Source organism: Macadamia integrifolia, chromosome 7 (assembly GCF_013358625.1).
Source record: "Macadamia integrifolia cultivar HAES 741 chromosome 7, SCU_Mint_v3, whole genome shotgun sequence".
Lineage (NCBI taxonomy): Eukaryota > Viridiplantae > Streptophyta > Magnoliopsida > Proteales > Proteaceae > Macadamia > Macadamia integrifolia.
In genome coordinates, this window is record NC_056563.1 from 23,287,927 (window position 1) to 23,298,274 (window position 10,348).

Sequence of the window (10,348 nt, forward strand, 5' to 3'; positions counted from 1 at the left end):
CTGTGTTTAAGTCTTCGAGGAAAACGAAGAAATCAGAGGAAGAAAAGGAAGAGAAACCGCAGCCGGAACAGGTGAAGATGAGGAGAACGAAATCGGTAGGAATTTATGTAAATCCAACAATTTCTTCTTTCTCTGAACCTGCAGGCGGCGATAACAAGTTGAATAGGGAGGAGTTTTGGTACTTTCCGAGTCTAATGAAAGTTTTCGGGCAACCGAAGACAACTAAAAGACAACTGATTGTGACACTGGGGATGTTCTCGGCATTCGCCTGAATCTCAGAAGCTTATTTTTGTTGGTGGTGAGAACAACTCTTGATGGTTCGCGTAGGAGCCAACTGGACCGGCCTTTGATACAGGGGAGCGACGCGGCAAGAGACAAATGGGATTTGTGGTTCGCCTAACCACAATCTCTCTCTCTCTCTCTCTCTCTCTCTCTCTCTCTCCCCTGTACTAAGGCCTAACTTAAGTACTAAACTGATCATTCCTTCTGCAAACCCACTGCCTGAGCTTTAGCGTAGCCGGTTGCAGTCCCTCATGGCCAGGAACCCCCTAGCCCCTTACCATCTTTCTGTGACCCTGGGCAAACCAGCCAACCTGTCTCACTTTTATACTCCCGCCGGCCGGCAATTCTTATACCCCTATTAGACTTGCAACTTGGTAAGATGAAATTTCTTGGAAGTTGAGATTGTATATTACAGAGATGAATGAAGAAAATTCTACCAACTAATAGTTGTTTTAACAATCACTTTTGAGAAATACTCAGGTGGTTATCTATTATCAAACCCATGATTGAAACTTGAGAGTGAATGCAAAATACAGAGGTAGATACCCAAATATGTAGAAGTTTGAAGGAGACATTTTAATTTATGACTGTTCACCTTGTATATGGGAAATTTACTTAAGCTGCTGTCAATGGATCTGGTTGGAGACTGGCAAAAATCAACTGACATAATATGGCTATATTTATGGTGTATATGCAGTGGTGGTTTCAAGGGTTTTGATTCAGTCAGAATGGTTGGGAATCAGAGATTTTGATATATTGTCAAATTTTCTCATAATTTGATGAAGATTGTATGGTTGGGGAGAATTTTGAGTAGCAACAGAATAGACCGACAACTTCAAACATGGAATATACCAAAAATCTCAAGAAATGATATCTATGATCGAGATTGGTTTGGTCTCAAGACTGTCAAAACTATTGAACAAACCATTAATTTCACCCTGCAACCACAAGAAATTCAACTTTTCGATCCAAATACTTTACAAGAATTATACAAAGATCACAAATTTAATTATGTCCATATTAGATTAGTCCAAATGGCCATCAAACCACTTCATCGTGAAGGACTCAACACCTTTATGTTGTTAGCTCTTCGTGACCAAAGATTTCTTGAATTCAATATATATATATATATATATATATATATATACCCAACAAAAGCAGCTTTCAGAGCTACTTGGTGAAAAAGCAAATCATCCTCCAAACATGAAAATGGAGTAATTGATGATAATGCCTGCATTTTGACTTTCTTTAATAGCAAACTTCAACATAAACAATATGAGGCCCATAAATATCTAATAATTTTATTAAAACATATCCAATTAGGATCGACTAAGATGAACAACATTTTTCCATGAAAACTATATATTTGCTATAATTTATTGGTAGGTGCACTATGCGTTGTGGTGTTATCTTTGCCTTCACCGGCGGGCCAACTTTTGAACGAGGTGGTCCTCGATTTCTATTCTCTTCTTCATAAACAATGTGTATTTGGAAAACAGTTCGGGATCTCCTGCTGTCTTTGAAAGCTTGCAGCTGAGAGATGTTTTCTCCAATTTATCCTTGTACAGGTATGTGATGGGTACAAAACTCTGCTTGCCATTGCACAGCCAACCATGGGCTGCCCTCAAAGCAGCACCAAGGGAGGCAGAATCTGCCATATAAAGAAGAATGAATTAATGTAAAAAGTCTTAAAAAGGAACAAGTAATGAGGTAAGAATTTAAGAGAAACAAGCAAACTGGTTCAAGACTGACCATTGAGGTATAGACAATAGACCCATCGAATTTATGGGGAGGCCAACTTGAATTGCTGTCCTTGTTAAAGGATATAGAGAAAGAGTGGGCCCGGGGACTAACATAAATAAGGGGTTTTATCTGTCGCTATGAGGAGTGCTAAAAGGGACATGCTTGTATCAAGGACATGAGTATAGAAATAAAATGAAAATAATCACAGCCACATTAAACATTTGCAGTTCCACACAATGACATGAGACTCCCCAAACAAATCCCATCCCAGAACCTGGCTGTTATTCTAGGAATTGAGATCAGACAGCAGCATAATTGTCAAGGCGTCACCTAGAATAACCCTAGGCATTGAATTGCCCACACGCTGTTACAACTATGGACAGCAGCTTAATGTCATGTTTCAATTTTTGAGTATAAGTAGAGCTAGATGAATGGGAAATAAGAAATGATGTTATAGCAGGTTCACACCTGGTCTTTGGACTGTATAGACATCACAGCCAAAAATGGAAGCAATTGAGTCGAGAATGCTCTGGTTTGCTGAAGCCCCACCCGTTGCTATCATACGTTTTGGAGGAATTGGCATCCCAAACCTTTCTGCATGAGCTCGCATTGAGAGAAACTGGCCTTCAATAATTGCTCTTACCTATAGTGAATAAGAGAAAAAATTACTGTTGTTTGCCATGTTATAGGAACTGAAGATCAATTGATAATGATTTATTTACTAACAATTCACTTTTGATTGTACTCATCAAGAAACCCATGTGGACCCTCATAAAAAAAAAGTGTCAACAAGGACTCAACATATGGTACTTGCTAGTTGCAGCAACTAAAAAATTTAACATAACTTGCTGAAAATTACCAACCTCTGAAGGAGCATCAAATTCCTTCACTTCATGCTCTTTCAACCCATCCAAACTGTCACCGGTAAAGTTTTCAAGAACAAAGCGATGGAAACCAACTGCAAGAATACATATATGTCCAAGTTAGGACAGTTAAAAGGGTTCATTCACTTAACAGAAGTTTACTTGTTTAATAGCATCTCCACATCTGGATCTTCGCCTAGCTTATGCCACACAGCTGGCACAAATAAAGAAGTGATCCACCATTTCATGAATCTTACAAATAGAAATCCTAAGCGAAGGGTTTCTCCAATTGGTTCCAAATCCTTAATCTTGTGCTTGGTCTTCCAACAATTTAAAAGAATGTCATACGCCAGATCAGGTCAAGTGTTCAATCAATTTTATTTATAGGAATATAGAAATATTTTGCAACTATGCCATTGCATTATATAGTTGAATGAGGAAGACATGCAAACACTGTAATCACCTGGGAGGGGAGGAAGAATTTCATGCTCCTTATAGTAGAATCCCAGCTTCCCACCTATTCCAGTAAATCAAAGGAATTAGATAATAAAAAATAAATGATACCCAGGTTAATCAATTAAACAAAAAATTAGAACCATTTAGAACAGGCGTATGATCCAACAATTTGCCAAAAGCCTCCCAAGATTGATCCGCACACTGATTGCGTACATCTAAAACCAAAAATTTAGACATCACACTGTCAACATGGATATAGAATTTCTTTTTCGATGAGATCACAAGAATATATATAATAAGGATGGTACCTTCTCGAGTCAAGGACCCATTCTTATAGCAAAGCATTACCATATACCCTTCTGTATCAACAGGATTTGGGAAGACATGTCCTTCTAAACTTGGCTTAGGTTCACTGGTGATCCCAAACACCTGAATGTTAAGTATGACATATCATAAAAAAAACAATTAGTTGATGCCCCTCAGGATGGATGGGAAAATATGCGAGTATCTGAAGCAAGTTTTGTTCATGTTGTTACAGAGCAAAATATGGAATCTTTACAATATTAAGTGTCATTAAGAATCTCCAACACCAATATTCAGTTATTCACAAAATTTGGTAATATTCAACACTAGAAGTTACTCGATAAGAACCAGGAAAAAAATGCAATAAAGCAAATCATATTGGATGTTGCTACAAGATATCTAGGATAGGTGAATGAATCTGTGGGTTCTATTCCCTTGCATTAGAGCCATATGTTCAACTATGTTGGTTCAGGTATGTATGGTGAATAAAATGAGTTGAAGAAACTGTAGCCAAAAAATAATGGCCAGTGGCTAAAAACCGAACGATTACTACTTGGCTTACAGTGTCACTTGTGCCCAGGCTGATTGCCAGATCCCCAGGAGTATTAAGGGTCAAACCTGTCGAAGGTCAAACATAAATAACACAGTCAGTAATCAAGGCAAGGAATAGGGAAACAAGTACTTAATCAGAAAGAAACAGAAGCTTTTTTCCCATGCAAAAAATATGCATGACTGTCAATGAAAAAAAAAAGTTGTCTTAAGACATTAAACAAGAATAGGTAAGATAATAAGTATACCAAATTCTGGAAGAAAGGAAGTGCTTAATGATTCTATGTAGCTGTTTATCAACAATTCACTTATAGAGCAAAAATATCTAAAAAAACCCAAGATAAGAAGAAACGCTATCCAGTAGGGAAAAGGAATTTCAAATCGATAGGAGGGTAGGGGGCCATATCTCTAGATCCCTTCCTAGAGTTCTCTGGCACAGTGAATCATACAAAATGACAAAAAAATATCCTCACTGCTAAAATAAAATATATTTTTGAGAGCACAGTCACTTACATGATTCCATGATGAAAACAAAGGATAGTAAGAAGCAAATGAAAAATATAACTTCTTTCAATGTATTTTTATGTTAAAACATGATTATCAGGTGTATCCTTTGCACGGTCACCACCTAGTTAACATTGACAGAGGCTGCCTTGCATACAAATCTCATTATTGAATTTGCAACCTCAGCAAGTTGATGGGGTCTTCTCAATCATGTTGTTGACAAGAATCTATCTCTTGCAGAAGCCAGGTTATGGGATTAACACTCAGATGCTCGAATCTTATCCGAAAATGTGAACTAGCAGTCTAGCACATGTATTGGATGCAAACCTGTTGCCAGACAATATATGCCAGGCAATTCCATCTGATTAACAAGAACACTTATTTAAAATTTCAATGTGTCCTGTGTCTGTCTCCCAATAAAATCTCAAATAAATTTCACAGCAGGCTCTTCTAAGACACCCTGTATCCATGCAGGACACTGACATCTGTGACAATAAAATAAAGAGCCTCAACTCAATAAAGACTAGGGAGATTGACTCAGGAACAAATTTCATTAGGAGCTCCATTGCAAAGTTCGGCCTAGCCATTAATAGAGAAGCAATGGGAACGACAAAACCTGTGACCGCAAAAGATTATATTGAAAACAAATCCTAATGATTCATTGGGTGGGATGGCATTCCTTTGTTATCAGGGTTGTAGGAACCGTTAGGCAGACTCTGTAATTATATCTGTTCAACTGATTCTTCCTTGATCATTTATTAGTTGGGAGTATGTTATGCATGTTATTTTGCAAAGGAAACAACAAAGATAGGGCTGTTTAAATCTTTCAAATGGTAGTTCGTTGAGTGTTCGGGTGAGTTGGTTCAATCACAGAAAGCAGATCTTCCATTTTAATCTTTAAAAGTTGCATGTTCTTTATTTCAGTTGCAATTTCACAGTGAATGTAGAATCCAAAAATTCTCAATTCATAGGAATTTTTTAGTGTATGATTCCTTCTTTTATAGTTAAAAGTCCATTACCCAGTACTGGTCCCGCCTATGCGGGGTCCTGGGAGGGTTGAGTTTGTAGTTGGTCCTAATCTTTGCCATTTTGGAGCAAAGTGGCCACCCTCAAGAGTCAAGATTCGAACCCGGGCACTAGCCCTGGCAGCCTGAACCTTTTACCATTGCTCTAAGCAATGGCCCCTCGTATGGTAACACATTGTATAAACATAAAATGAACCATCTGAAGCTTGAATTTCTAAACAGGTATATTTAGCTCATCAACTTGGATATTGTAAGATGTTTTGTAAAACATAACTTGTGGCTCTATTAGATGTCTTTCATATGAGCAGACAAAGATTCACAGGAGAAGGTATTAACAAAAGTAAGATAGGAAGAAATTATAAGGAAAAGTTATGTACCTGCCACACTGTTTGGGTTGTCCCCAGACCACTGAATAATCAAACAGTTGTTGTTGAAATGGAACCTGTAAACATTTCAAAAAACTTTCATCACTTAGCAGCTTTATAGTTAAGTTAGTCGGCACCAATGATGACAGTATCCTAGAGTAAGTAATTATATTATAATTTATAATTACATCTGTAACAATCTGACAATGACATTAATACTTTCAACGATCATCTGGTCAAACAACAAATGCCAACATTGAAAAATCTGATGTGTTCTTTAGTAACACTGCGTTATGAAACTGAAACATTTCCTGATTGTTTTGACAAGGACAGGGCAGCAGGCCCTTCAACTTCACTGAGGCCTGCTTAAGCTCCAACTCTACACAGTTACTTGAAGGGTTCTTTGAGGTAAGTTGTAACCTGCAGATAGTATTAATTTTCATTTTTTTTTTCTATAGTATTTATTTAAGTGCTTTGATTTTTTAATTGTCCAGCTGCACTAGGGTAATAATTCTCTCAATTGAACCCCCCAAAAAAATCTGTCATCATGAAAATTACTTTTGAAATTTGAGTTTTTGTTTCGGAAAATAAATTTTACAAAGTTAGAAAGCTATTAACCTCTGGGTGGTCCTTTCTTTCTCTTAGAAAGGTTACAAACAAACTATATTACTTAAGTCTTCTAAGTAAAATCAATAAAGGAGGGCATGCCATTTAAGATGTTAATAGCTTTAATCTTTCTTTTCTAGTGATGCAAGTTAGAGGATGTTTACTAATCCCAATTTCTCAAGGGACAAAAACTATGAGAAATGTATTATCCGAAGGAAAGCTTTCTTAAAATGAACGTTTCAGATTAATGCTCCAAGGGTCAAGAATATTAATGGCTAGTAAAACGTCATGCTCAAAGGGATCAGGAAAATCAAAGGGAAGAGGTATCATAACCGAAATAATGAAAGGTCGAAATTTTACATGAGGAGCATAATTGCAACATGGAGAGATGAAATGATATCATCGCTGTCCACAATAGCTTGTTTGGAAATTGAAAAACCCTGTCTACTGACTCTACTCTATGTCCAAATTTCCCATGTCAAGGGACAGCCCATCGGTCTCCGATGTTTCCCGCTTGGGGGGGTGGGGGGTGGGGGGGGGGGGGAGGGTGCAAAACATGTTTTGTTTGGCTCACTTTGCTCTCTCTGGATGGAAAAATCTCAGATTTCTTTTCCTGAATGATTTAAATAGCATTTTGATTATGCATACCCTTTAAAAGATCAACCATTATGCTGTATAGTGCAGAGCTAAATCTGTTGAAACATATCGTGTACTGTGAATGCCACATAATTCTGGCTTCAATCCTACTGTTGTGAACTCAGGACACAGCAGACAATTCCCTGGGAGGCAGTCCTCTTCAAACCTTAACCACAATCTGAAACCCTTGGAGTGCTTGGGAGACTGGTGAGGCTTCATATGCTGAATTGATGATTTGTTATGGTATGTTAATCAGAGATGCTACACTTTTTCTTCTTCCCCATCCCCCTCTGGTTACTGAAAAGTTGAATTATATTCCAAATTCCCGCTGTTCAAAGATAATTAAGCAGCTTTGATTGGCCACCTGTTTGTGAAGTGCTGGAGTCAGACTCCAGTAATTTTTTTTTTTTTTAAATACCTGAATCCTGAAATTTCATGTCTCTTAATAATGGGATCATTCCTTTCTTTTGTCAAATAATTTTAAGGTAAAAATTTGAAGGAAGACAGAGGCTACAGAACAGGAGGGGCATCATTACTGTTCCAAACATTTGGTAATGTTGTTGAGATGTAGCCTGCTAACATGAATATGGTTTCTCACAGACTTGAGGAAGCAGCTGTTTTTTTTTCTCAAAAACTATTTAATATTCCTAATACATGGCTCTGTTAAGGATTTCCTTCATGTTCATAGCACTAATAAATTCATGTCTTATCTTCCCATTTTCTTTGTTCATGGAATTTACCATAATTTTGGCATATTCTTTATGCACCAAAATAGAAGCATCATGGTGGGCATAGGTCAATAAAGTGAATGAAATTAACCAGGAGAAAGAATGAAAAAACTATTTGAATGAGAATCCAGAGGACAACTATAAATAACTAAAATACAAATAGTGGAGTACTTACCTCTCAACAAAATATGGAGCTATAAAACCAGCGACAGCATGGGCAGGTGCTAGTTTCCCAAGCTTTTCTTCTACACCCGGTGCGGTAGCCTATCATGACAACAACAGCAACAAGAAGAAGAAAAAAAATTATGAACAGTAATAATATTTACTTTATGTTTACCATTGACCATGTGGAAATATGAGAATTCGAAAAATAATAGCATATAGACCTCCAAAGCAATTTTAGACCAGTCACGCTGTTGGATATCCATCAAGTTCATTCCTGCTCCATCAGTGTGATCTATACTCGCATAAGCTCCAGTCAAAAGAGAGGCCATGAAGGAGCTCACAAGGGATATCTTCTCTGTCTCATGATACACATCTGGCTGTGTCTGGTATATTTTACGGATTTGTGGACCAGTGAATCTCTCATAAGCACGGGAACCTGTAAGTCGAGAAAGCTCCAATGCACCTCCAACAGCTTTCTCTATCTCCTTGCACTGCTCAGTGGTGCTACTATCCATCCATACCGGCGATTCCTTTGTGGAGAAGGCATCATGGAGCTGATCCAGTAATGTATTCCCGGGATCCAAAGAAGCCAACTTGAAGGAACTGCCATTCTTCCAGTAGACACTACCATGTTGCTGTCCACTGCCGGAAACAGCAGCAATCCTACCGAAATCCAATTTTGATTTCTTAAATTTCTCCAGTAGGATGTCCAGAGCTTCCACCCACATTAAAGTGGGAGACACGATTCTGCCATTTCCAGATGGATCTCTGTAAACTCCATCTTTGGTCTTATAGTGAGGCAACTCAGTATCAAACTGAACAATCTCAGAAGTCACAATGTTAAGATTAGAATCCAGAACAGTGGCCTTCAGGGACCTGAAGCAAGCAATCAAACAATTTTCACATGGATTGGAAAGTCGTAATTGCGCAATTCGCAATTAAAACAAAATCGAACAAGAACAGCACCCAGTTTGATTCAAATGGGTAAAATATTATACCATTGGATTCTGAAAATAAACAAAAAACCCCAATACAAACCCTTCATAAGCAGAAAGAGTAAAGGAACTTACTGGGTAGAACTATCGAAACCAAGGAAGAGGGAACCTTCGGGGAGAGAGTAATCTTCCATTGTCGAAACCTAATCCTAACTTCCAATCTTCAAAACCGAAATCAGAAGAGAAGAACACGAAGCAAACAAAGATTGACAGAGTAAAAGAGATGAATAGTGATGAAATTGAAGATAGAGGGGAAGGGTACGAAGTTTTCGTATGGATGAGATCAAAATTAAGCTCTGGATTGATACAAATCATATGCGATGATAAAGAAATCAGATACTATAATTAGAAAAAGAATCAGAGCAGTTACGAACTTGAATTCTTGGAGATACAGATGGCCCGTGCCAGCTGGGATTTGCGCAGGTCTCATGGAGTTTAGGATAAATTGATTCGGAATCGCGACGCCACCGTGGAGGCGTCATGGATTTAGGAATCGGAAGGCCGATCCCGATACCAGAAAAATACGGATTCGTGTCAGATCCCCCGGCAGGCGTGGATTTGCAGGAATGGGCGTCCTACGTGTCAGTGTAAAGCTAAAACTCTACCGGCAACGTGGCAGATGTCAAGGAATTTTCGTCTAAAAGGAAAAGTTTTTGGGTCAAGGGTACTTTTGATATTTTGACATATAATTTTGTATGATTTACCTAAATTACCTGGCCTTGAGCTTTCACTTTCCCGGTTCCTGAATCCGGGCAAAAATGTGAAAGGAAACAACAAGTCTGAGACTCCGAATGTGGATCATCTACACATTCGTGTCAATGGCTACCTACTCTTATATATATTACTTCATTTTTTTTATTGGGATTCAGTTCTTTAAGTTGAATTGCCACCATTAGGTTAAGACTCTTTTGGTATCATTTTTTTTTTTTTTTTATTAATTATTTGACAAAAAATATTAATAAAATAATTTTTTTATTATAAACTAAAAAATATTTGATAACATTAAACATAATAGAGTATGGAATGAGAAATTGTTTGGTAATTACATATGTGTAAATAGTTTTTTATAATGTTTTTGAAGAAATGGGCCCAAATTATAGAAAGACAGGCCCAATTCCCCCTCATAGT

At 37.7% G+C, this 10,348-nt stretch overlaps 1 protein-coding gene across 1 annotated transcript; it reads right to left on the bottom strand.

Annotated features, from left to right (window-relative positions):
- Window positions 1–1,560: 1,560 nt before the first annotated feature.
- LOC122083484 (xylulose kinase 2-like) lies at window positions 1,561–9,667 on the bottom strand. The gene is made up of 11 exons (XM_042651316.1): window positions 9,296–9,667; window positions 8,447–9,101; window positions 8,236–8,324; window positions 6,103–6,167; window positions 4,210–4,265; window positions 3,653–3,773; window positions 3,485–3,559; window positions 3,352–3,405; window positions 2,889–2,983; window positions 2,494–2,668; window positions 1,561–1,933 (listed from the first exon to the last, which is right to left on the bottom strand). The coding sequence occupies exons 1-11, from the start codon at window positions 9,352–9,354 to the stop codon at window positions 1,701–1,703; spliced, it is 1,677 nt and encodes a 558-aa protein (XP_042507250.1). The 5' UTR covers window positions 9,355–9,667; the 3' UTR covers window positions 1,561–1,700.
- Between the last annotated feature and the right edge of the window lie 681 nt (window positions 9,668–10,348).